General features: G+C 44.1%; 3 protein-coding genes across 7 annotated transcripts in view; 2 read left to right on the top strand and 1 right to left on the bottom strand.

The window, feature by feature from the left end:
* Window positions 1-102: 102 nt before the first annotated feature.
* LOC124046113 (isocitrate dehydrogenase [NAD] subunit gamma, mitochondrial-like) lies at window positions 103-16,088 on the bottom strand. Of its 2 annotated transcripts, XM_046366129.1 has the most exons (13): window positions 15,952-16,087; window positions 10,239-10,283; window positions 9,381-9,392; window positions 9,123-9,220; window positions 4,604-4,713; window positions 4,389-4,449; window positions 3,706-3,838; window positions 3,437-3,570; window positions 3,027-3,129; window positions 2,647-2,793; window positions 2,323-2,417; window positions 2,129-2,189; window positions 103-875 (listed from the first exon to the last, which is right to left on the bottom strand). In XM_046366129.1, exons 1-13 carry the CDS (start codon window positions 16,030-16,032, stop codon window positions 774-776), a joined length of 1,182 nt encoding a protein of 393 aa, XP_046222085.1. In that variant the 5' UTR covers window positions 16,033-16,087; the 3' UTR covers window positions 103-773. The 2 variants fall into 2 exon arrangements, with proteins under 2 accessions (XP_046222085.1, XP_046222087.1); XM_046366131.1 differs by lacking the exon at window positions 9,381-9,392 and having other exon boundaries at window positions 15,952-16,088.
* Window positions 15,848-24,277, top strand: LOC124046114 (protein FAM3A-like). Of its 4 annotated transcripts, none has more exons than XM_046366134.1 (10): window positions 15,848-16,132; window positions 17,571-17,625; window positions 17,760-17,867; window positions 18,793-18,828; window positions 19,005-19,128; window positions 19,699-19,757; window positions 19,905-19,955; window positions 20,212-20,296; window positions 20,765-20,891; window positions 21,568-24,277. In XM_046366134.1, exons 2-10 carry the CDS (start codon window positions 17,613-17,615, stop codon window positions 21,664-21,666), a joined length of 702 nt encoding a protein of 233 aa, XP_046222090.1. In that variant the 5' UTR covers window positions 15,848-16,132; window positions 17,571-17,612; the 3' UTR covers window positions 21,667-24,277. The 4 variants fall into 4 exon arrangements, with proteins under 4 accessions (XP_046222090.1, XP_046222089.1, XP_046222088.1 ...); XM_046366133.1 differs by lacking the exon at window positions 15,848-16,132 and adding an exon at window positions 16,734-16,831; XM_046366132.1 differs by lacking the exon at window positions 15,848-16,132 and adding an exon at window positions 16,847-17,315.
* Window positions 24,278-24,531: 254 nt separating this feature from the next.
* Window positions 24,532-26,556, top strand: part of LOC124046893 — a 75,137-nt gene continuing 73,112 nt past the window's right edge. Inside the window, exon 1 of the mRNA XM_046367667.1 lies at window positions 24,532-25,118. The gene's annotated coding sequence lies outside the window, so the exon portion shown is untranslated. The remainder of the gene's footprint in view (window positions 25,119-26,556) is intronic.

The raw sequence follows: 26,556 nt of genomic DNA, 5'->3' as shown, positions 1-26,556 counted from the left end.
AAAGGACATTGGTAAATCATTTGATTTGATTTTGGGAAAGATGAGCAAAATCTGATAAAGATGATAACAGAAAGACAGAGACCCAAGTAAGAACTGCTAGACTGTGAGAAGAACATCAAAACATTTATTATCAAGATTGCAATACTGTGAGAAACATAACTGTTTACACTCTTTCTTTGTCATTTGTACTGCGAGAAAATAATAAAACCGTTTCAACTCTCACAAATGACTACAGTGAACCCATTTACCCAAGAACAGTTGCTTAAATACAATCAAACAAAGCCAATATCTCAAGTGGAGCTGAATGTGTTGCAATCTAGCTATTATGTGCTGGGTTGTAGGATACACCTAGCAAGTAGCTATCATGTCCTGGGGTTAAACCTAAGAGATAGATCCTTGCTTTTACTTCACTACAGCATGCTATTACCGATGTAGAGTTTGGGCCTACTACTTCCTTTGTTTATGCACAAAGGTTAATGTGCGTGAACCGGCCAGGGAATGGTTATGAAAGACAGACTGGTGTGAAATTAATCATTGATACAGACGACATGAATACAAAGTAGAAGAAAACTGATGAACACAATCTGCTAGTCTGAAAGAGGTGTGTGTGTGTAAAGTCAGGACTGATCCGCTCCCACACGTCAACAACACAGAGGAGTATCACTATAGAAACAAACATGCACAAACACACACCCACTCACTCAGCACACACATACAGTACATTACAGCTGTTTTAAACATACGAGACACATCCACAAATTGTGTGTGTGTGTTCAGAGCTCGCTGGTGAGAGGCCCCTTGCTCTGGATGTTCCTCATGATAGCCTGGACCACCTCAGAGGTGGTGCCCTGCCCCCCAATGTCAGCTGTGTGCAACTGCAGGAGAAGAAGAATATTATTAGGCAGGATGATACTTGAGACAATTGTCAACGTCGCCATTATATCCCCCTCAGCTGTGTGCAACTGCAACATAACAGACAAATAACTAGTCACAAATTACATTCTACTCAAAGAAACAATATAGGTGAAACAGATAAATATAGCAAATAGACCAAACATCATTCCATATTCTCCGTGACAGACAATCATATCTACACAATACATTTATTTCTGAATATTCTGTAATTGCTCACCTCAGAATTACTTTCAATCACACCCTCCTCAGAGGGATTCTACACCGATAATAAATCAGTGGGTACAATGGCAACATTTTGTATGATGAAGAGGCTCTATAGAGCAGCATACATTTGATTACAGGAGGGACAATTTGGCCTAGAGCAGGGTCGGCAACAGGCTGCCTGCGGGACGGATTTGGCCCACGGCAGCCTGTTGCCGACCCTGCGCTAGGCCAAGGGAGTGATTTTTATTTTGTTGGGGTCAATTTGCAATGTACAAATTATTAGAATTATGTTCCGGCCACCCGCCCATCTGCTCTGATTGGGCTGCGGCTGAATCTAGTTGCTTACCCCTGGCCCAGAGTGTAAAGGAGGAATTTGATACATTTCTAGCTAGAATGGCAGACAATTAAAATACTTGAAAGAATAAATGCTCTTCATTTGCATGCGCTCCATTGATAACTGTCCAGACCCTCAGCAGGTCAGTCGGCAGTGAGGTGTGTGTGTATATACAGAGCAGTGACTTGTGTTAACTCAGGTGAGAGTATTGAGTAGTGTGATACAGGTGCAGGGAGGTGAGAGTATTGAGCAAGGGTGTATTCATTAGATCATAGCAAACAGTTGCAAAACATTTTGCAACACAAACAGTTTATTCCAAACGGAAAACATTTTACAATGACAAATTCATTTAGGTCCCTCCCCATTTCATTCCGTTTGCTTTCATTTGGTTAAGGATTCTTGGATTCTTTAAAAAAACAGTTTTACATTTAACCTTTATTTAACTAGGCAAGTCAGTTAAGAACAAATTCTTGTTTACAATGACGGCCAAACCCGGACGACGCTGGGACAATTGTGCGCCGCCCTAGGGGACTCCCAATCACGCCGGATGTGATACTATAGTGACTCCTCTTGCACTGAGATGCAGTGCCTTAGACTATTGCGCCACTCGGGAGTTCTTAGTGAATACACCCCTGGTGAGTGTATTGTGCAGTGCGGTGAGAGAACCTGACTTACCTGAGTCTCATTCATGGTTGTCAGGACTGCATTCCTGATCATAGTGGCATAATCATGGAGCCTGAGACGCACAGAAATACAATGAGTTGACTTTCATGCCATCTGTTCTGTTCAACTAGTTAACTGCTGCTCAGATAACACATACACATACACTAGAAACAGCGCCTTCATTAGACAATGCAAGGGGTACCTACTTGAGGTGGTCCAGCATCATGCAGCTGGCCAGTAGCATGGCAGTGGGGTTAGCAATGTTCCTGTCAGCAATACTCTTCCCTGTGTTCCTGGTGGCCTGAAAGTCACATCGAGAAAAGACAGAGCGAGCATAGAGAGATTATTGACATACTTGGCCAAGTCAACTGACTACTGTTTAAGTCCAGCATTCACTCCTCAATTTACAAACGCTAAGCCCTATTTGGAGTAAGATCCCAATGGGATCGAAACGTTGTCTGTTGTAAACCACTGTAGGAGCATCATATTACATCAGAGTTGCAGACATTACAGGTGCCCAGTGGACTGACCGTTTCGAAGACAGCATAGTCACGGCCGTAGTTAGCCCCTGGCACCAGCCCTGGCCCTCCCACCAGGCCAGCACACACGTTGCTGACCACGTTCCCATACAGGTTGGGCATCACCATCACATCAAACTGCTGGGGTTTGGACACCAGCTAGGGAATCAGAGGGGAATGGATAAACAACACTAATAAGCATGAGTAATATGGACAAAAGAGATAAACTTTCTTAGCCCGGTCCCAGATGTGTGTTTGTACTGTCTTGCCAAGTGCCAACTCATGGCAATATCAACGGCCATATGAGTTGGCGGGACAGCACAAACAGATCTGGGACCAGGTAAAAACGTTCTGGTGTGTCTGTATAATAAAGATAGCATTGGTTTTCATACCTGCATGGTAGTGTTGTCGACTATCATGGCATCAAAGGCAATGTCAGGGTACCCAGCAGCCACCTCTCTACAGCACTGCAGGAACAGACCATCTCCCAGCTTCCTGTGAAGGGGAGAATAACCCCTTGGTTGCATTCTGACTCTCTTCCCTTCTTCTTGAAGTGTTCACTCCACCTCGTGCTTTTCAAAGTATTGGAATAGTGTACGCATGGGCTAGGGGGCGGGTGCAGTTACCACCATATTTCTTACACAACTCTGTTCCATTTAAATGTATGAGGGGGAGTGAACGAGTGCACACTTTGGGAAGAAGGGTACACAATTGGACCGCAGTCTCAAAGTGCTCAGAGTGTGAGTCATTATAACAGACAACGGGTGGAATACACATCTACACCTCGGCTGACTTGACTTACATGATGTTGGCCTTGTGGACGGCAGTGACCCTCTTGCGACCTTTCTCCCGGGCCAATTTAAAGGCATACTCAGCGATTCTTAGGGAGTTAGTACGGGTGATGATCTTGAGACACTCCACCACCCCTGATACACTCTACAGGAGGAAGAGCAGAATGCTAACACAGGTTTTATAAAGCAAAGAGTGTGAATGAAAAAAAGGGATAAGTTGAGGGGCGTGTGAGTGTGTGCGTGCGTGCATTCGCATGTGTGTCTGTGCTGTGTGTGTAACCTCATGCTCCAGACTGCTGTACTCTCCCTCAGTGTTCTCCCTGATGATCATGATGTCAATGTTGTTGTGACGAGTCTGGACTCCAGGGAGGGACTTACAGTGCATGACATTGGCATACAGGTCCAAAGTGGTACTGGGGGACAGAGAGACGGGTGGAAACATTGTAAGCTGACAGGGCAGGACAGAAAGACGGGTGGAGACATTGTAAGCTGACAGGGCAGGACAGAAAGACGGGTGGAGACATTGTAAGGTGACAGGACAGGACAGAGAGACAGGTGGAGACATTGTAAGCTGACAGGGCTGGACAGAGAGACGGGTGGAGACATTGTAAGCTGACAGGGCTGGACAGAGAGACGGGTGGAGGCATTGTAAGCTGACAGGGCTGGACAGAGAGACGGGTGGAGGCATTATAAGCTGACAGGGCTGGACAGAGAGACGGGTGGAGACATTGTAAGCTGACAGGGCTGGACAGAGAGACGGGTGGAGGCATTATAAGCTGACAGGGCTGGACAGAGAGACGGGTGGAGACATTGTAAGCTGACAGGGCTGGACAGAGAGAGCCGCAGAGAAACAGACGATCGTTTGGGCTAAAGATAGGCAAACCGTGAGCAGGAACGGAGCAATCGAGCAAAATGTCCTCTGTCTTTTTTAAATAAACCGTTGGATAGAAACCTTTACTTTACCGGAGGAGGTTGTTTCTGGACTTGTGGGAAGCAGGCAGGGTGTGGAGGGTTTCAATGTTACCTACAAACATAGTGACAGTGTTATAGGCATTCTATAGAATACAGACAATTGAGTGACACATTTGTAGTTATGGATAATTGGTTCTATAGCTGGAACCTGCCTACAATGTGAGTATAAGAGCATGGTGCTATGAGCATTACAGTGTTTCTCCTACCTTTGAGGGCCACTCCATTACGGCGGATGGCAGTGATGGCATTGTTGATGTCATCCTCAGTAGCTGAGCAGACGTTCACTACCTCAAAGTCCACCGGCACACAGCTGAACCTACAGAACCCAACAGACTCAGTCGTTCTACCTCAACTCATTGGTTGTACCACTACGTATATATGAGACATATGTCGATGTGTTTATAAGCTGTGAATAACATTTTAGGAACTTGGTAGCCACTCACTACTGCTTTAATCCCATATACACTACTGTTCAAAAGTTTGGGGTCACTTAGAAATGTCCTTGTTTTTGAAAGAAAAACATTTCTTGTCCATATAAAAAACATCAAGATGATCAGAAATACAGTGTAGACATTGTTAATGTTGCAAATGACTATTGTAGCTGGAAACCGCTGATGTTATATGCAATATCTACATAGGCATACGGAGGCCCATTATCAACAACCATCACTCCTGTGTTCCAATGGCACATTGTGTCTGCTAATCCAAGTTTAGCATTTTGAAAGGCTAATTGATCCTCTGTCCAGTGTCTGTGTTCTTTTGCCAATCTTAATATTTTATTTATTTATTGGCCAGTCTGAGATATGGCTTTTTCTTTGCAATTCTACCTAGAAGGCCAGCATCCCAGAGTTGCCTCTTCACTGTTGACGTTGAGACTGGTGTTTTGTGGGTACTATTTAACGAATTTGCCAGGTGAGGACTTGTGAGGCGTCAGTTTCTCAAACTAGACACTCTAATGTATTTGTCCTCTTGCTCAGTTGTGCACCGGGGCCTCCCACTCCTCTTTCTATAGTTAGAGCCAGTTTGCACTGTTCTGTGAAGGGAGTAGTACACAGCGTTGTACGAGATCTTCAGTTTCTTGGCAATTGCTCACATGGAATAGCCTTTATTTCTCAGAACAAGAATAGACTGACAAGTTTGATAAGACAGTTATTTGTTTCTGGCCATTTTGAGCCTGTAATCAAACCCACAAATGTTGATGCTCCAGATACTGAACTAGTCTAAAAAAAGCCCAGTTTAATGGCTTCTTTAATCAGAACAGTTTTCAGCTGTGCTAACATAATTGCAAAGGGGTTTTCTAATGATCAATTAGCCTTTTAAAATTATAAACTTGGATTAGCTAACATTGTGTCATTGGAACACAGGAGTGATGGTTGCTGATAATGGGCCTCTGTAAGCTTATGTAGATATTCCATTAAAAATCAGCCGTTTCCAGCTTCAATAGTAATTTACAACGTTAACAAATGTCTAAAATTTCTGGTCAATTTTATTTTAATGGACAAAAAAAAAGTAATTTTCTTTCAAAAACAAGGAAACATCAGTGACCCCAAACTTTTGAACGGTAGTGTATATTTAATAAAAACAGCTTAATTAATGAACTGGTATAGGTGTTTATAAGCCATGAATGTTATAACCAGTTATAATAAACTTAAAGGAATAATCCACTCAAACTATATTTTGGTAATCCACTCATGATTTAGAACTTTCAAAATGCTAATAGTCACATCATCATGATGATCAAAACCCATCATCATGATGTGACAAGTGACAGAGCGTTTTGAATGTTAAATATTTTTAAAACATTTTGGAACTGTATGAACAGTGGACTAATGCAACAAATACCAAAGGATAGTTTTAGAGTGGCTTGTTCCTTTAACAGATGTTCAGAGGTCCCAGGGACATATTAGTGGTTGTGTTTTTAAGCCGTTTATTATTAACTGTGAATAACAGCTCATAAACATGTTATCGACTAGAGGTCGACCGATTATGCTTTTTCAACGCTGATACCGAGGACCAAAAAAGCCGATACCGATCAATAAAAGTGCAATATGTGCTATGTAAGAAAGCTAATGTTTCAGTTCCTTGCTCAGAACATGAGAGAATATGAAAGCTGGTGGTTCCTTTTAACACGAGTCTTCAATATTCCCAGGTAAGAAGTTTTAGGTTGTAGTTATTATTATAGGAATTACAGGACTATTTCCCTCTATACCATTTGTATTTCATTAACCTTTGACTATTGGATGTTCTTATAGGCACTTTACTATTGCCAGTGTAACAGTATAGCTTCCTTCCCTCTCCTCGCTCCTCCCTGGGCTCAAACCAGCAACACAACGACAACAGCCACCACATCGAAGCGTTACCCATGCAGAGCAAGGGAATCAACCACCCCAAGGCTCAGAGCGAGTGACATTTGAAACGCTATTAGCACGGGCTAACTATTCAGCCATTTCACTTCGGTCACACCAGCCTCATCTCGGGAGTTGATAGGTTTGAAGTCATAAACAGCGCAATGCTTGACGCACAACGAAGAGCTGCTGGCAAAACGCACAAAAGTGCTGTTTGAATGAATGTTTACACGCCTGCTTCTGCCTACCACCACTCAATCAGATACTTACAGTGGGGGAAAAAAGTATTTAGTCAGCCACCAATTGTGCAAGTTCTCTCACTTAAAAAGATGAGAGGCCTGTAATTTGTATCATAGGTACACTTCAACTATGACAGACAAAATGAGAAAGAAAATCCAGAAAATCACATTGTAGGATTTTTAATGAATTTATTTGCAAACTATGGTGGAAAATAAGTATTTGGTCAATAACAAAAGTTTATCTCAATACTTTGTTATATACCCTTTGTTGGCAATGACAGAGGTCAAACGTTTTCTGTAAGTCTTCACAAGGTTTTTTGGCCCATTCCTCCATGCAGATCTCCTCTAGAGCAGTGATGTTTTGGGGCTGTTGCTGGGCAACACGGAATTTCAACTCCCTCCAAAGATTTTCTATGGGGTTGAGATCTGGAGACTGGCTAGGCCACTCCAGGACCTTGAAATGCTTCTTACGAAGCCACTCCTTCGTTGCCCGGGCGGTGTGTTTGGGGATCATTGTCATGCTGAAAGACCCAGCCACGTTTCATCTTCAATGCCCTTGCTGATGGAAGGAGGTTTTCACTCAAAATCTCACGATACACGGCCCCATTCATTCTTTCCATCCATTCTTTCCAGATCAGTTGTCCTGGTCCCTTTGCAGAAAAACAGCCCCAAAGCATGATGTTTCCACCCCCATGCTTCACAGTAGGTATGGTGTTTTTTGGATGCAATTCAGCATTCTTTGTCCTCCAAACACGACAAGTTGAGTTTTTACCAAAGAGTTAGATTTTGGTTTCATCTGACCATATGAAATTCTCCCAATCTTCTTCTGGATCATCCAAATGCTCTCTAGCAAGCTTCAGACGGGCATGTACTGGCTTAAGCAGGGGGACACGTCTGGCACTGCAGGATTTGAGCCCCTGGCGGCGTAGTGTATTACTGATGGTAGGCTTTGTTACTTTGGTCCCAGCTCTCTGCAGGTCATTCACTAAGTCCCCCCGTGTGGTTCTGGGATTTTTGCTCGCCGTTCTTGTGATCATTTTGACCCCACGGGGTGAGATCTTGCGTGAAGCCCCAGACCGAGGGAGATTATCAGTGGTCTTGTCTTCCATTTACTAATAATTGCTCCCACAGTTGATTTCTTCAAACCAAGCTGCTTACCTATTGCAGATTCAGTCTTCCCAGCCTGGTGCAGGTCTACAATTTTTGTTTCTGGTGTCTTTTGACAGCTCTTTTGTCTTGGCCTTAGTGGAGTTTGGAGTGTGACTGTTTGAGGTTGTGGACAGGTGTCTTTTATACTGATAACATGTTCAAACAAGTGTCATTAATACAGGTAACGAGTGGAGGACAGAGGAGCCTCTTAAAGAAGAAGTTACAGGTCTGTGAGAGCCAGAACTCCTGCTTGTTTGTAGGTGACCAAATACTTATTTTCCACCATAATTTGCAAATAAATTAATTTAAAAAATCCTACAATGTGATTTTCTGGATTTTTTCCCCCACCATTTTGTCTGTCATAGTGGAAGTGTACCTATGATGAAAATTACAGGCCTCTCATCTTTTTAAGTGGGAGAACTTGCCCAATTGGTGGCTGAATAAATACTTTTTTGCCCCACTGTAGATACTTGTATGCTCAGTCATGTGCAACACAGGACACGCTAGATAATATCTAGTAATATCATCAACCATGTGTAGTTAACTAGTGATTATGATTGATTGTTTTTTATAAGATAAGTTTAATGCTAGCTAGCAACTTACCTTGGCTTACTGCATTTGCGTAACAGGCAGTCTCCTTATGGAGTGCAACGAGAGGGAGGCAGGTCGTTATTGCGTTGGACTAGTTAACTGTAGGGTTGCAAGATTGAATCCCCCGAGCTGACAAGGTGAAAATGTGTCTTTCTGCCCCTGAACGGGGCAGTTAACCCACCGTTCCTAGGTCATCATTGAAAATAAGAATGTGTTCTTAATTGACTTGTCTAGTTAAATAAAGATTAAATAAAAGGTGAAAAAAAAAACAAAAAAAATTGCCGCCCAAAAATACCGATTTCCGATTGTTTTGAAAACTTGAAATCGGCCCTAATTAATCAACCATTCCGATTAATCGGTCGACCTCTATTATCGACTGTTATAATACACACTTGACTGACCTGAAGAGCTCCCTGACGTGATTGAGAAGTTCTGGTCCAATACCATCTCCAGGTATGAGAGTTACAGTGTGTCTGCCACCATACTTTGCAGGAGGGGGCTGAAATGTATACAATTGTCATCTTTGTGTATTGTTCTGCCAGACTTACCATGCTATGTTTGTGTGGCAATTGTGTGAATAAGGTATGTTGTTTGTTATGTGTAACATGGGTATGTGGAGGCCTGTAACATGATGTGATGGGATGCAATCTGGTACTTACAATGATTTGTCCCTGTTAGTTGTAGAAACACAGCCGGAAAAGCGGAACAATACAGTGAGAGATTAGCAAACCACCTGAAATCAAACAGTTGCCCCCCCCCCCCCTCAGATTGGTAGGTCATCCCTTATTCCCTCTCCCCAATGTGGTCCCAAAAATTTGTAAAGGGGCTTGATCAGATTGCACAGGCTCAGCTGGATGCTGATAATTGGGTTCGTTAGCAGAGTTAGCTAGCTTGCTTTGTCACACCAAATTAACACAACAATAATCAATACCAAGCAGAAGTTTTTAGAGTTCCGTCTGAATGTCCCTCAGAAACATTTTCATCTGACAGAGTGGCAGTGTGAAGCTCGTTCTGGTCATAGTAAAATACCTGGGTAGGCTAGCTACATCACACAACTTACACTACCTTGTTAGTATGATGCTTCAAATAGACATAGTTGACAGCAACCCGTATGATTTCTGATAATCAAGTGCACCAGGCAACTCGTGTAGCTAAAATGTCAAGTGTTAAGAGGCCTAGCTGAGTTGCGGCGACTACATTGAGTCGCTGTCAGTCGATGCGAGGAAACAATCACTGGTTGTATTTGACGAAGGTTTTAAAAAGTATGGATTCAGCAAACAAAGAAAGATACACGGTAAGAGTTTAAGAATGTACATTTCTACAAGTATCGACTGACAGCGATTCGAAGTCGGAGGTTCAGTACAGTGGTCTCCGCTCAACTCCAGTGATGTGATGTACATTGTGGAGTTGAGGAAAAACTTGGCTAGAAGAGGCCTAACTCTGCCAGCCAGCATTCACAAGATTTAGATAACACCACAGATAATCTAGTTGATACCGATTCCGAGATGGGCACTCACTACTGTTGACTTCTCTCTGCGACTGCTCACTGTGGCTCCAAAAACCTGAGGAAACAAAACAGGGTGTTAGCTAACTCAATTTGTGGATTCTGTGGTTATTAAGGACCTGCGAGGCTTTCTAATAGTGATACACATTCAACAGTACAGTATGCATGTATTTTCATTTATCTGACCTTTATTTAACTAGGCAAGTCAGTTAAGAACAAATTCTGGAAACAAAAATGATGAGGAGATAGCAGGGGTGTAATCATTACTGATGCTAACCAGGGGTGTAATCATTACTCCAAACGTTTTGCAACGAAAACTAGCGTTTATGTTTCACTATATCGGCGGAGGGATTCATCCGAGGTGAGGATTTACAGATTTACTCCTGTGTACACCTGTGTCATTACTGGGGTCTGCCCCTATATATAGACCCCATGGCCGCGACAGGAGTTCTCTTTTATTTTCTCGGCTGACGTCCGTATGGTTTGAGGTACAAAGTTCCCTTGGTAAGTCACTGGTAAGTGTAATATCTTGCGTGGAATTATACTCACTGGCTGTTTGCAGCCTGGAGCAGCTGGCCATATGGCCAGCCCATCATCTGGAGAGCTCTACTCGCTGCGGGCTGTTGATCTGTATCTTCAGCCCATCATCTGGAGAGCTCTACTCGCTGCGGGCTGTTGATCTGTATCTTCAGCCCATCATCTGGAGAGCTCTACTCGCTGCGGGCTGTTGATCTGCATCTTCCGCCCGTGGTTTGTCGTGCTTATGTTTCGGAAGTGTTACACTACGACTCCGTGTGCATCCATTAATATATTGGTGGCTCTTGCTGCCACAGAATGTATTTACTTTACACAACTTGCGGACTGGCTTGTTCTGTGTGTTGTGAATCGCTTTAATTACCCTGCAGGGTTTTTTTTCTTGTTCTTTGCCTTGCAGAATGTAAGAGTATCGTGGTGGGCTTCCACTACGTTGAGACATTAACTTTGGAGTTCCTTAAAACGGAGTAACTCCATCATATGGTTCTGTTTTTTGTTTCCTGCTTGGATATTAAACCGGCTAGGTAATATGGCAGTTGGCAACTGTTCTGCCTTACTATTATTCAACCATGCTGGTCATTTATGAACATTTGAACATCTTGGCCACGTTCTGTTATAATCTCCACCTGGCACAGCCAGAAGAGGACTGGCCACCCCACATATGCTCTCTCTAATTCTCTCTTTCTTTCTCTCTCTCGGAGGACCTGAGCCCTAGGACCGTGCCCCAGGACTACCTGACATGATGGCTCCTTGCTGTCCCCAGTCCATCTGACTGTGCTGCTGCTCCAGTTTCAACTGTTCTGCCTTATTATTATTTGACCATGCTGGTCATTTATGAACATTTGAACATCTTGGTCATGTTCTGTTATAATCTCTACCCGGCACAGCCAGAAGAGGACTGGCCACCCCACATAGCCCGGTTCCTCTCTAGGTTTCTTCCTAGGTTTTGGCCTTTCTAGGGAGTTTTTCCTAGCCACCGTGCTTTTACACCTGCATTGTTTGCTGTTTGGGGTTTTAGGCTGGGTTTCTGTACAGCACTTTGAGATATCAGCTGATGTACGAAGGGCTATATAAATAAATTTGATTTGATTTGATTTGATTTGAAATTTGCAAAGGTATCCCTCACTGGGTTCCTATTCCTCCAAGCGGGTCACATCGGACCCCTGCTCCTTGGCCTTGCTGGCTTGGCTGAGCTTATGGTTTCCCTTTGGGATAGGTGTGATAGTGGCCTCCCCCCTAGAGATCCGTATACCTCGTGTATGCACTGCCTGGGTTTGAGCCACGCGGAGAGGGTGGTGGAGCGCCCTACTGGATGCCTGTTTTGTGTGGTGTTCTCAGAACGCCTGCGCCTGGCGCTTGAGAGGTGAATCCTCTGCCTGGGGGCGCTTCCGACTCACAGCAGAGACTGGACCACGGAGTTGTGTTGCAGGTGCAGAGTCACCCTCTGGGAACACGGACACCGTGATAGCTTCCATGGTCCTCCCAGACTGGGAGATTATAGGGTGGAACCTGCCACTGAAGCTGGGACTTGAAAGCCACATATGGGTTCCTCTGCTCTCTTGGCCTCCAACGCGACCATGCTGCGATGGAGTTGTTTCGCCTGCTTTCCCTGCTCCAGAGGGATGTGGCCCGCTCCAACGGATGGGCCACGGCGCAGGTGGTTACCTCCCGGCACAGTCTCTCTCTGGCTGGCCTAATCCCGTCTGCCAGCTGCTCTCCAGAACACATTTGTCACTCTCCCCAACACCCCAGGGATGACGTTTGGCCCAGGGATTAATGACATTCTGGAGCAGACCGATAAGGTTCGTAGGGCCTGGGAGACCCTGAGACGGTTCATGTCGCCTCCTCAGTTCCCGGGTTCAAGGCAGTAGGACCGTCGCCACCCACCTGCACCCGAACTACGGTGGGTTCCCTCTCCTGCCCCATCGCCTCGTGCTGAGGGACGACAACAGCAGAGAGGGGCACAGCGTGCGGTGGAGCTACAACCTCACCGCCATAGGGACGTGCCTGGGGGACCCAGGAGCTCTGGGCGCCAGAGGAGAGGTGGGTCTTGACCAGACCCAACACACCCTTTCCCGGCCACTTCTACCGGTCTCAAAGGGCAAAGTGGGAGGAGTGTGTGGAGTCCCCATGGGCGTTGTCCACAATGCTCAAGCAGTACCGAATCCAATTACGGTACTCCTGGACAAGGGTTCCATCCGCAAGATGGCTAGGTGGGTTCTACTCTCTTATTTTGTGGTCCCAAAAAGAGGATGGTTTAGACTGATTCTGGACCTCAATGGGTACGTGAAGGTACTGAGGTTCCACATGCTGTCCCTAGCCTGCATGTTGCAGGCTGTGTCCAGGGACCAGAGGTTTGTGACGCTGGACCCAAGGGATGCATATTTTCATGTTCCTGTTCACCCAGCTCATTAAAAGTACCTCCAATTCACTTTTGATGGGAGGGCTTACGAATTCATGGTTCTTCCCTTTCGGCCTCTCCTTGACACCTCGCACTTTCACAAAGTGCATAGATGCTGTCCTGGCACCTCTCGCGTCCCTGGGGTTGTTGATCCTCAATTACCTGGATTGGCTGATTTGTGCCCCGACCAGGACCCAGGTCCTGTCAGACAGAGACATACTCCTGACCCACATCGGCGGGCTGGGCATTACTGTAAATGACAAGAAGAGTCATCTGACGCCCACCCAGAGGGTGGCCTTCGTTGGCATGGAACTGGACTCAGTCCTCATGAGAGCACGCCTGCCCACCAGAAGGATTCAGGCGATCTTATCTTGCCTGGACCACTTTCGGCAGGTGCAGGTGGTATCCGCCCTAACCTGCTAATGCCCGTTGGGCTTGCTGATGGCGGTCTCATTGTTGATTCCCCTGGGCCTGCTCCATCTATGGCCTCTTCAACGGTGGTTCAACTCCCACCGGCTGCACCTGAAGCACCTCCGTCAGCTGCGGGTGGCCGCACAGTGCCTCAGGGCATTGTTGAGGTGGCGCTGTCACTCCTTTCTCTCGGGTAGGGTGGAGATGCTGAGGATGTGCTGTCGGGAGCTGGTCAGCACAGACACCTCCCAGATCAGCTAGGGGGGGTCGAACCAAGGGCAGGTCGGCCAACGGCTGTTGGCTACCCCCTTGGAGTGGCAGGCACATTAACACACTGGAGTGGCGAGCTGTACTGTTGGCCCTGCAGTCTTTCCTTCCACACCTGAAAGGAAGAAATGTCTTTGTGAAAATGGACAACAACACAGTGGTGGCTTACATCAACCATCAGGGTGGACTGAGGTCCCACCGCCTCCATCTTATGGCACGGGAGCACCTTCTCTGGGCTCAGGGACGTCTAGCATCTCTACGCGCACGTACCTGGCATCCTGAATGTGGCAGCAAAATATGCTCTCGAGGGAGGGCCCGCCACCTTGGGACTGGAGCCTACATCCCCAGGTGGCGCAGCACCTGTGGACAAGTTTGGGATGGTGCAGTGGACCTGTTTGCCTCCCTGGACAACGCACACTTCCCTCTGTGTTACTCCATGTCGGCGCCACCAGGGCCTCTGGGCTCGGATGCTCTGGCTTACGATTGGCCAGGGATGGAGCTTTTCTCATTCCCCCCTTTTCCCCTGATCCAGGCTGTGCTGGACAGGACCAGGATGGCAGAGCATTGTCTGCTTCTGGTGGCCACATACTGGCCCAGGCGACCCTGGTTCAGCCTTCTCCTGTCCCTGTTGTTGGGACACCTTGGCAACTTCCCATGAGACCGGACCTGCTGTCTCAAGCCGGGGGAACTCTGAGGCACCAGAGGCCGCACTGCCTCAGTCTGTGGGCTTGGCCACTGAATGGCAACAATGGTCCATGTTAAGACTACAGGAGGGTGTAATGAACACCATGCAGAGCGCAAGGGCACCGGCTACAACCGCGGCATACCAGTTGCGCTGGCGGTTGTTCTGCTCTTGGTGCACTGGTATTGAAGTTGTGCCCGAGTCATGCGGGGTGCAGTATGTCCTCCAATACCTGCAGTCTCGCTTGGATGAGGGCTTGGCAGCCTCTACACTGAGAGGGTATTTGGCTGCAATATCTGCCTGCCATGTGGGGTGGATGGAGAGGCCAGTGGGGCGCCATCCCTTGGTCTCCAGGTTTATGAAGGGGGTTAGTCGTCTGCGTCCAACTAGGACCTTCTCAATAGCGAGCTGGGATCTGGATCTGGTCTTGGCAGCTTTGGCAAAGCTGGTTCTGTCAGACAGGCATGTGAAAATCACTTTTACCCTGTCTGCTTATGACCCCCAGGCAGTGGCGAGGGAGTCTGGGCCTCCCTCCGGCATGCTGTGCCCTGTGAGGGCACTGGCTGCCTATGTGGAGCGGACACGGTTAGTGAGAACAACAGACCAGCTCTTTGTCTGCTATGGTGGGAGGGTCCTGGACTATCAAAGCAGAGGCTCTCTCACTGGATAGTGGGCACGATTACGACAGCATAGCTCCTGGCTGGTAAGCCAGTGCTGGGATCTGTGGTGGCACATTCAACACGAGGTGTGGCTATGTCCTGAGATCCACTGAAAGGAGTGCCCCTCGCTGATATCTGTGCTGCTGCCAGCTGGGCTTCCTCTCGCACCTTTGCTAGGTTACTATCGGGTAAATGTGGCACCTCCCTCTGCGGTTGGTTCAGCCGTCCTGGGCGTCGCCTCCCCTTCCGGGGACTGTGCCGGGACCCCCCTTCCACATTGATAGCACCTACGTCTCGGTCTGTATGCATGTAACCAGTTATGTGAGCTATATTGATCAATCCAAGCCTCTACAGTGCTAGAGGTGCCTCAAAAATGATGTAGAGAACGTCTTGCGGCCATGGGGTCTATATATAGGGGCGGACCCCAACCGTGACACAGTAAATCCTCACCTCGGATGTATCTCTCCACCAGAGTGATAACAATATATTGGAGTGATCCATATAGCTCACATAACCTTGGTTACATACATAACCTTCGTTTTATTGTCCAGGCAAAGAGGGCGGGACCTACCTGAATCTGTCCAATAGAAACGCTACATTCTGTTGAAAAAAAAAACGTTTTGTAACTGTTTGGAGTATTGACTGCACCCCAGGAAGCTAGCACGCTAACCAGATATGACCTTGTGTTTTAGTCAAGAAACGCTTTCTTTCAAACCTAGTTTTATGTAGTTCCTTTATCATCATAACTATTTATCATAAAAAACTGTCTTACTTTTGCCGTCGTTGCCAACCGTCCACCCCAAATGGGTTTGATGATTTTGGACATTGAGAGCACTGCACTGGAGGCGGCCATCTTGATGAAATCTGACTGACAGCGTGCACGCACATTTGCTCGTGCCCACACAGCAGAGATAATATTGGGGGAGTTCGTTTTAAATGGCCCGTTGCACCGGGTGAGTAGACTTTTCTCTTGAGGACCAATGGAATCAAAGACAATTCAGTATGAAGATAGGCAGGAACTGCTTCTCCAATATAAATCTCCGATAACGCTTGTAGGCGACGGCGACGTTGGCTAGCTAAGCTCATAGATGCGGTAAAAAAAAAAAAGTCAATGAACTTGACCAAAACAATGGAATTGCCATGGAAACGCATGGGTGAAAGGGCGGTTGGGGAAACCGCATCAATACGGAGAAATACGTCATCGGGTCTAATGCTTGAATCGCACCGAACTGCGCATGAGCAGTCCTTCAATTCAAAGGCACTCCTTCGATGTAAAGTTGTTTTTGACAAAAATGAAAACGTGTCAGTCTGTCACTTTCAGGAGGTTGGAGTAATACCATGTTCAACTACTTAAGACGTTGCCTCGAATCTAGAAAATTAACAACTAAGGAATCATTTTTTTCTTCTCTCACTGGCTTCTGAAAACCCAAACCCTGGCCTGTTCATCTTGTTCGGTCGAGCAAGCGTTACCGAAAGTCTCGCGAGATTGCATCTCTGTGTTTTGAAACTCTGTGATGGAATTGTCTAACTAACAAAACTCCGCCTACACGGGGTACCGGGCCATGCAAATCAAATTCAACCAATGTTGCCAGAATTTACGTTAGAGCTGGTGGTCTTCTTAAGTCATGTTTTAGACCGGTTTAGACTAGGGGGTAAGTGTATTTCAAGTCATATTTTTTTTATTGAGTTTTTCTAATCCATTCTCTTTTCATATTAGTTTATGTAATGCATATGGGTGATGATATCCCATCATATAGTCAACATGTTTTTATGTAGCGTAGAAAAATTAACGCGCGGATGATAAGCGAGCCCATGTTGCGCATACCCGTGACCGACGTCACCGACAAAATATACGGCTCAAAACGAATCCGGAAAATCGCAAGCTTGATGAAATAAACATAAATCCTGCGTACTTGTCAAAACTGGAACGAATCAAACCTTAGAGATGGTCAACTAAGACGTCCAAATCATATTTCATTGGCTTACTTTTTTGCTTCAAAGTGTGGCTTCCCAGCAAATGTGTATTTTCACGAGGGGAAAGTCTTGAGGTTTCCTTGGAAGCAATAAAGTCCCAGGTGACGAACTGGCGATTTACCAGCTGGGACAATCGATTATTCATCCTCTTTTAGGCAATAGGTAGGAAATCGATATACTAATTTCAATGCAAGTTTATATATATTGTACGGTGGTTGGGTGTTGCCACTTTGCCCTCCTTGCAGTGGGCTCCTTCTCTTCACTCCTCCCCCATGTCTTATCGAATCCATCTCGTTGGTAGAGATTACTGTAATTTGATAAATGTATAATTTTAAGATTTCAAAAATCATTGTTCTCCAGTTAAAAGTGCTTTACTGACGTTACTATTAGTCTCATTGTTTGTTTTTCTATCCCTAGGACTACTTGCCTGTCTGCCCTTGCTTCTGAAATAAATAAATAATGAGATTGGCAGGTAAGAATTGATATCCTTACCAAAACTGTCTGTGTCATGTGTGAGAAAGTGTGTGTGTGTGTGCCCATCTATCTAATGAATGTAATGTACTGTTGTTGATCATTCTAATGTAATGATTTGTGTTTGTGTGCCAGGGCCAATGCGAGCTGTGGCTGTGCTGCTATTGCTGGGCCTCACATGGGTGTTAGCCAGCTCCATACTCGGAGGGGACAGCAGCTCATTGGTCAAACACTTCTTCAGTGGTAAGAGACAACCCCGCTGCTGTTCTCTGTATGTATGTTTTCTAATCTACATGTTTTGGATTTACATTTACATTTAAGTCATTTAGCAGACGCTCTTATCCAGAGCTAATTGGATTGAGCCCAGTCTTGATGAAACATAGCTGACCAGTGTGCATGTGAGATTTGGTTCTGTGTGCTGAAATAATATTGAACTAAACTGAACTTTGATCAAACAGTGTAGGAGAAAATGCATGAGTATGGTTGATTTTTTTTCTCCCAGTGTCTAGACTGTTCTCCCAGAAGTAAACAGGGTTAATTAATAGACATGTGTAGGCAGAATAAAGGCTGAGCTCAGGTGAATGGACAGAGCTGGATAAACAAAGAGTTAACCATTGGACACATCATAACAAAACATAAGCAGAACATGTGTGCCTTAGTTATTTAATATAGGCACCAAAAGCCATGTATCTGTAATAAGAACATATGTTTGTACCAACCAAGTATTACTAGAAAAGCACTTATTAGGAAAGTATATATGCAATAAATGTATATATATTTTTGTACTAACACTATGGCGCCGCCACCAATATAATCTAAACTGAGCAGATGTGAGTGTTAACAAGCAAGAATTGGGACCGGAAGATAATGGTGATGAGGCCAAGGGGTGTTAATCATCTACATAGAGGGAAGTGACCATGTGTGTTATTTGAAGAACGATATTTATAAACGCCTCTGAGGTTTGTAATAAGAAAAGTCCGTTCTTCCATGGAATTGCTCGGCTTTGATACTTTTTGTAATAAAGTCTTTGAATTTACGAGCTCTGATATCTGAGAAATATTTGACTCAATATTTCCACGACAACAGTTATAAGAATTGACAACATTGCTGATTCAATACTATGATTCAGTTGATTGATTGTGTCATTCCCTGTTTATCTTTTCTACAGGGACAAACGAGGAGCCAACAGCTGGTATGTGGCAAGGTTAAGACCATTATTTACAGTGGCAATCACTTAGTTTGAAGTGTTGTATTTTGGAACCTTTCAATGTCAGTGGGACAGTGCTAATTTATGTCCCTTAGTAGAGAACCATATTCCCCGCCTGGGTACACTTTCATTCTATTGTGCTAATTCAGGTCTCCTCTCTTGCCCTCTTCCAGAGACCAAACCACGCAGGTACAAGTGTGGTCTGTCAGCTCCATGTCCTCAGAAACATCTGGCCTTCCGTCTTGTCTCTGGAGCCGCCAACGTCATTGGGCCCAAAATCTGCCTGGAGGATAAGATGTGAGAATGTTTGTCTATCAATCACACTCTCTCTCGCCAACTCTCTCCATCCATCCATCTCTCTCTCTCTACCCCTTCTTTGTTCTTGTTATTTCCCCCATCTCTCTCTCTTTGCCATAATCTCATTTAAACCAGGCCTTAAAGTTTGCCTGAAGAGCTGAATGCAAGTATTTAATAATAATAAATTACATTTTATTTCTTTGTCTGACTTGCTGTCTTTCTAGCCTTGTCCCAGATCTTTGTGCAGTCTTGCCAACTCCCATGATCAATGACCATATGAGTTGGCAAGAAAACACAAACAGATCTGGGACCAGGCTAGTCCATCAATCTGGTGGTTTTGTCTGTAGCATCATCCCTTCTTTCTGCCTTTCATTCTGTTCGTGGCGAGTTTCCTGAAAGTTTAGTAGCTCTAAGCTCATCTCATCTTTTGTCTATTGCCTACAGTGGGTTTAGGATGGTCTTAGTGCTACAAAGCTTTTGGGAAAACCGACCCCTGAACAGTATGTTGACAAAATAATTGTGCTCTTGTACCCTTCTCGCCCCCCAACCTCTCCTATTTCTCCCCCTTAGCCTTGTGAGCAGTGTCAAGAACAATGTTGGCAGAGGACTAAACATTGCTTTAGTAAATGGTAAGAAATTAGAATCTCACTCCTACTAATACAAATCTTGATAAAGTAAACTTTTCCAATTGAGTTCCGAATAGTGATGCTTGATTAACTGTTGAATTTTGTGTGTACTCATTTCTTATACCACTACTTCATGTTTCTGCTCTTCAGGGGTATCGGGAGAGCTCTTAGACACTAAATCTTTTGATATGTGGGCAGGAGGTGAGAGGATTAAACTAGCTAATATTCATGTGCTGTTCTGTGAAATAAGGGGTACAAATGGGGCCGGTTTCCCGGACAGCGATTAAGTCTAGTCCTGGACTCAGAAGCACTATCAGTAGAGAATCTCCATTGAACATGCTGTTAAATCCAGAACTAGAATCAATCTGTGTGCAGGAAACCAACCCATGTTGTTGTGATAAATCCAGGTGTTTAACCGTTCCCCTTTTAAGACATCGTCTCTGTCCTACATTCTCAGATGTAACTGACCTGTTGAAGTATCTACGGCCCCTACATGAGGGAACACTTGTGTTTGTAGCTTCCTTTGATGATCCTGCCACAAAGTAAGAGTCCAGAATATTCTCTCTCCACACTCAACCCCCCCCACACCCCCAGAGAGTTGTTATAGTGTCATTTCTGCCCCCCTGGCACTGTTAAGTGAGTTCCAGTCACATGCAAAGCTTTTAACACTGGTTAGTATGCCCTGTGGCACACGCACAGAATTCTGGAGGGGCGAGTTGTTTAGTTTTGCTTAGCAAAACCAGATTAACAATGAAGTACACCATTACAGTACAGCTACATCTAAAAATGTACATTTGCATCCTGGCAACTTTTAATGCAGTTCTGTATGTCATGAAAAACAACTCTAAGGGACAAAGATGAACACTACTCTGACTAAAAAGCATACTTAATGGAGAATCTCCACTGAAAGTTTCCAAGACCAGGCTTAATATTTGTCCAGGAAACTGTCTCTTAATGTATATTATGGACATTATATCCTACTTGACTGTAACCTAATGTGTCTCTGTCAGGTTGAATGACGAGGCACGTCGTCTGTTTGAGGAGCTGGGTAGCACAGTAGTGAAGGAGCTCACCTTCAGAGACAGCTGGGTGTTTGTAGGAGCCAAGGGAATCGAGAACAAGAGTCCTTTCGAACAGGTAGACTATCTTTACCTTAAGCCACATTTACGCAACTCAAATGGTGATCCTGCATACTTAGAATTGGGTGTGCTTGAACATGTGTATGCGTGTGATGAGGAGACATGACCTCTGACACATGAGGCACCTGTACACTCACCATTCTCTTCCTTGTAGCTCTGTCCATAGGTAATATATCTATGGCTCTGTCAGTGTGTTTTGTTCTGTAAAGCAGGGGTTCTCAATCTTTTTTGAGTTCGGGGACCCCTTTTGTGTTTGCAAATTCATCAGAATTCATCATCGGAACACAACTTGTTTGTGATTTTTTTTAAACGATTACAAGAAGTTTTACTATGACGTCTGCTGCAGTACATGGCTGGACGAACCAAGTCTTGGGCCCTGGGGAAAGGGAATTTACCAGGCATCGGAGAGATTTTGCAGTTCAAGCTAATTTCCTGCCATTCTTCTCATTTTGTCATCGGGCAGAGATTTTTTTTTGTTACAGCTTTAATGCTAATATCCTGCAATTCTACACAGTTTGCCACTGGGCAGAGGGAACTTGGCAGTTTTAAAGCCTACATTACAGTGCATTTATGTTTTACATTTTTTTTCTCCCAATTATATACTTTTGCACAGACCCACTGAGAACCCCTGCTGTAAAGCCTAATGTTCATGCACTCTATCTCCCTCCCCCTAGCGTATGAAGAACAGTAAGAGCAGTAACAAGTATGAAGGCTGGCCGGAGTCTCTCGAAATGGACGGCTGTATCCCCCTCCGTGCCCCCTTAGAGAATTAAACACTCTCTGCAGGTACACGTATCCCTTCCTCCACTCTCTCCTAATGAGTGCACACTCATCATCATGGATTTAACGATGGTGGGACCCCTCCAGCCAATGCTTAGGCCCGACACCGATCCAATGCTTTTAATAACGGGGAGTGTGCAAGACAAGTGCACATTTTGGGAGATGGGTGGAGTGTTGGAATGCAGACCGTTTCTAAGGACTAGCACCTTTTGAGACCCAATGTTTCTCTGGTTCTAAGGTTAGCAGCACATCTATTTGAGAAACTGTTGCAGCAGAAGCATGGACGATGATCGTTTGACTTCCTCGATTTCCAGGCTTCGTCGCGTTAATTCTGATTAGTGAGACTTGGGATGGACTGGGACCATAATTATATATATTATTCTTTCATTGAGGCCCCTGTTATTAACCAAACAATGATCATTTTGTGCAAAAACAACCATTTAAAACAGGCCGACTGGTCTTTAAGATGGACCAGCCCATCTGGCATTTGTCAGAACTGCCCTATGGCCAGTCTGTCCCTGATGAGACTCAGGAGTATGGTATTGGTAATGTAAGACAACAGTCAAGTTGGACAAAAAATGCTCTGTTACAAAATCATGGAACTACAGGCTCCTACAATACCTTTTCTGTTTTTGGTCAAGTAACACATGCTGCAAAGGACATCCCTTGATTGATTGGAATCTCACTGACAATGCTGGAGCTCAATAGGCTAGCTTGACTGATTGTTGAAGCAACTGTTTGCACTTGACATCTGAACTTGGCATTTATTTAATCGTTTGAGGCCTAATAACTTTGCTGAAATAACAGGTGACCACAGATAGAGGAAAGGGATATTTCAGAGACCAAATGTTTGATGACCAAATGCATAAAAGTGGAAAAAGGTCAAAAAATAAATACATGTAAATGTTTGATAGAAATGAATAACTGAAACAAGTAATGTCTGTTTAAAAAAAAGAAGAGGCCAGAGAACACTGCCTATCTGAATGGACATTGACCAGAATACAATTTTAGGGATAATAGATAGTAAGTAGTTTATGAGCAATATGTTATTGCTGGCTGTTCTAAGATCTTTTGTGCTAAATTAAGATTAAAATGCATTCATATTTTGTACCCTAGGTTTAATATAGAAAATTAACGATTTAAATTAAGTTGTGGCTGTCTGCTATAGTGCCAACTCCTTGTCATTTATTGTCATGTCAAACATTTGGCTTGACAATGGGCAAGTGCAATTGAGTTGCAAGAGGCACAAACACATCTGGGACCGGGCTAAAGTGCTGAGAATTCCCACCTTTTTATAGATAACTTGCTGTGCAGCAATCATTGTTTGTTTCGCAAATGTATACAGTGTCTTTGAGTAATCTTGTGTATTTGACTTGGAATAGAACTAGCCTAGTCTAAATGCTAAAGAAACTTGTTTTTACACCTCGTAGGCTATATTCATGAATTGTACACTAGAGTGACGACATTAGTGCCTAAGATAAATATTCTCTTTTGAAATTGTACTGTTAGGTAACAACACTTTCCACGTGTCTCAGGCCTTGTCTTTATTTTGTTGTTTGTGTAACTTTATTTGCATTTTCAAAGACAATCTCTTTCCCTGGAAAAAGTTGGATATTTATCTCAGTTTCCTTCTCTTTGAATTTGATAGTAAAATATACATAATGTTGCATTTAGAATACACTGAAAATAAGCGAAGCATAATGTTTAGGTTTTGGTCCAGAAATAGACAAAGTGCTATGAAACCAAGTGTACTGTAGAATTCTTAATATTCATTTTTGTAACAAACTATTTTGTAAGTTATTAAAAGATCTCAATATTCGCTGTGTGCTGTGGGGTTTAGCCTGAGTGCCAGTCTGTGCTATCATGCCAAATCCTTGTCAATGATTGTCATGGCTTGGCATTGGAGTTGGCAAGAGCACATACAGATCTGGGACCAGGTTAGCTGTGGGTCAGTAAAATACTACCTAGAGTGTATTTTATTGGCAATCCTTTTGTGAAGTACGAGTGCATGTAAAGTATGTATTTGGCAATTACTGCCAAGCCTTATGGGTTGATGTAAGACAATATGAAAGATTGTCAGCTGAACTTAAAAGAAGATCAGATCGTATGTATCAAGTGTTGCCGAGTAGGAGTGCTGATCTAGGATCAGGTTCCCCTTGTCTATGTTGGGCAAAACTGGTCCTAGAGCAGCACTCATACTCTTTAGACACATAACACACAGTACAGCCCCTGGTCCCTCCTGTCCATGTAATCTTGTGAATTATGCTTGAAAAATAAATCGATCAGGACTCAGACGCTTGATACATGCAGCAGCCCTAGATCTGTGGGAAATTGTTCATGTATAATGCCGCATCATGCTTCAGTCTTGCACGGTGCTGCGACAGCGGTAATTTCATTAGTACACCAGGGGGCGCCAAAATACGTGTTCATTTTGCACTTGAGCCTCTTTATAGATGGGTTGGTTGTTTAGCAACAAAACCAACGCGTGCGCAACTATGGGACAAAAGACGGTTGTCTTAGATATATGTAAACTATATTTCGTCTCCAATGTTTGAAATTAACTTGCACTTGTCTCTCAAATAAATCGTTACAGTTGGTTGAATAGCTGGCGATGTTTTTGTTGCCATATTAGCATTGACATGAAATCAGTCGAAACAAGACATGCTATCAACAACAAAATGAAAAACTAGCTAAAAACCAATCACTTACGATTCAACACATGGCCATTTCTTGCATTTGTTGGTGGTTCTGTCCATCCAGAATCACAACAACTCGCCGACTTGTGCCACCGTCGAGCTTGCGTGTGCCGCCCTCTTGTGGCCCTGTTGGGTAGCGGTGGCGTGCGCACATCGGACGAGCCTGTGGCAAGTGCCTCGGCGGATTGTAGTGAGGAAAGGAGAAGCCCAGCAAGCGTATGCGGTTACACCTTGTACACAGATGGCCGCGTGACTCGTATCTTGTCTATTAGGTACACAAATGAACGTCTGAAGGTATATGCACGTATAGGTAGGTGTACATGAATATCTCGCCACAACGAAGGCTGACGGGGAAATATGTAATCAAACCAACGAAAGGCAAGCATCTTTATGGCAGCACGTAGACATACCGCCTGCTCCCGTATAGACTGAGACTCGACGACTCGAGTGTGCATTTTCAAGTTTGGATTTACCAACAGGCAGCACCAAGGGGAAGCTACAATTTTTAAAAGGATATAATTTGAAAACGTGTCGTATCTTGCCTATTTTGAGGGAATATTGTTTTTAAACAATTAATGGCAATGAAGTGTAATTTGAAGGTCGCTTGAGCAACGTTTGAAATATTTTGGTTAGCTATAGAGCTACATGACAGGAATATACATTATAGGGCTTTAGCTAGCTTGCTAGCTGTCTGGTACCAGCTTGCCTATAATACATCCGAACGGACGTCAACGAGATGATACATTTAGGTAAGTGCAGTTTTCTTTCGACATTTATTTCTATTGCAATGTAACACATTTCCAACCCTGCTTTGACCGCTTGGAATATAATGTATGTTTCTATATTCACCGGGGTAGTTTAGCTGTTACAATGTGTCATTTGTACACAAACTACCGAGATATCTGATTGTGGTTTTAAATGCTCCCAGCCGGTGATATCGGATCAAATTGTCATATTTTACAAGCAGCACATGGTAGAATACAATGTTCATAAATTATTTCAAAGGCTACCGGTACGTTGTTTACGTTCTTCCAAATTTTAGTAAGGCGGGCGGGGATAGCCTAGTATAATGCCATCAAATGTATTATTTGCCAATTGATTTATACGTTAGCTTAGCATCCCCTGCTTAAACAACGAATGTATATTGTCATTATAACGTATCCATTTATGTTTTTTGTTTGGGGGGGGGGGATTTCAAACTTTGCTATAATTATAAATGATATCAAACCCTCGCTCGCTGGAGCCTATTTTAGACTACATCCTTGTCCCCCTGCTACTGCTTCGTACATTGTTGCAGCAGCCAGTGGAAAGCAAGAAAATAAGGCTTTTGAGGATGGACTTGCCCTTGCTGTGTTAATGGTAAAACAATGTCCGGCTGTAGGCTGCAAACGCTATAACGTTGCCATTTGCTTTCTAGGTTATGATCAATCAATAATCAGTCAGTGTGTTTGTCTGACGACTGCCACACCAGCCCCTATACGACAGACGGTCTAAAGAAATGACTGTCTATATAAATTATTGGCTGTAAATGACAAGTGCGTTTGTAAGTCAAAATTGGCTCGGTAAAATTATCCTTTTTTTGCTATTTAAACAAATAGCAATATTCTTTCCTGACACCTATTTTTGGTTATTCACTTCAGGTAGACTATTTGATGAGCAAACAACTTTTAGGGGTTTGATGGAAATGAAAAGTAATCACTTGGGATAGTGGACCTTCATATAATGCATTTAATGAAAATCTAATTCATATTTCATTTTTTTGTTAATCGGCAGAGTCAAAGCACTGGTTATGAGTTGGATTGGATTAGCCCACAGGGAGTGATAGCACATGGGTTGTGTCTGAAATGGTACCCTATTCCCTATATGTAGTCCACTTGGAATGGGGTGCCATTTTGGATGCTGCCATGGTCTATAATAGCGACGTGCTCAATTCATTATCAGACCATTCCTCCTTAATAGCAATGTTGACGACTTCATGTTGAACCTTTGAATACAACCACTGAAAGCCATAATGAGTACAGCATCCATATTCTTAATAAATCACAATACCAAAATGAAATGCTATGAAACCGTTTGCTTCAGAGGTGATGCTCTCTGTAGCATAGAAATAGAATAAGTACCCTATCAAATTCCTATGACTTGAAATGCTTCTGCCATTCTAATCATTATTTTTCTAATATATAATAA

Source organism: Oncorhynchus gorbuscha, linkage group LG10 (genome assembly GCF_021184085.1).
Source record: "Oncorhynchus gorbuscha isolate QuinsamMale2020 ecotype Even-year linkage group LG10, OgorEven_v1.0, whole genome shotgun sequence".
NCBI lineage: Eukaryota > Metazoa > Chordata > Actinopteri > Salmoniformes > Salmonidae > Oncorhynchus > Oncorhynchus gorbuscha.
The sequence above is the reverse complement of the archived record's forward strand: the minus strand, read 5'-3'. Positions and strand labels throughout refer to the sequence as shown.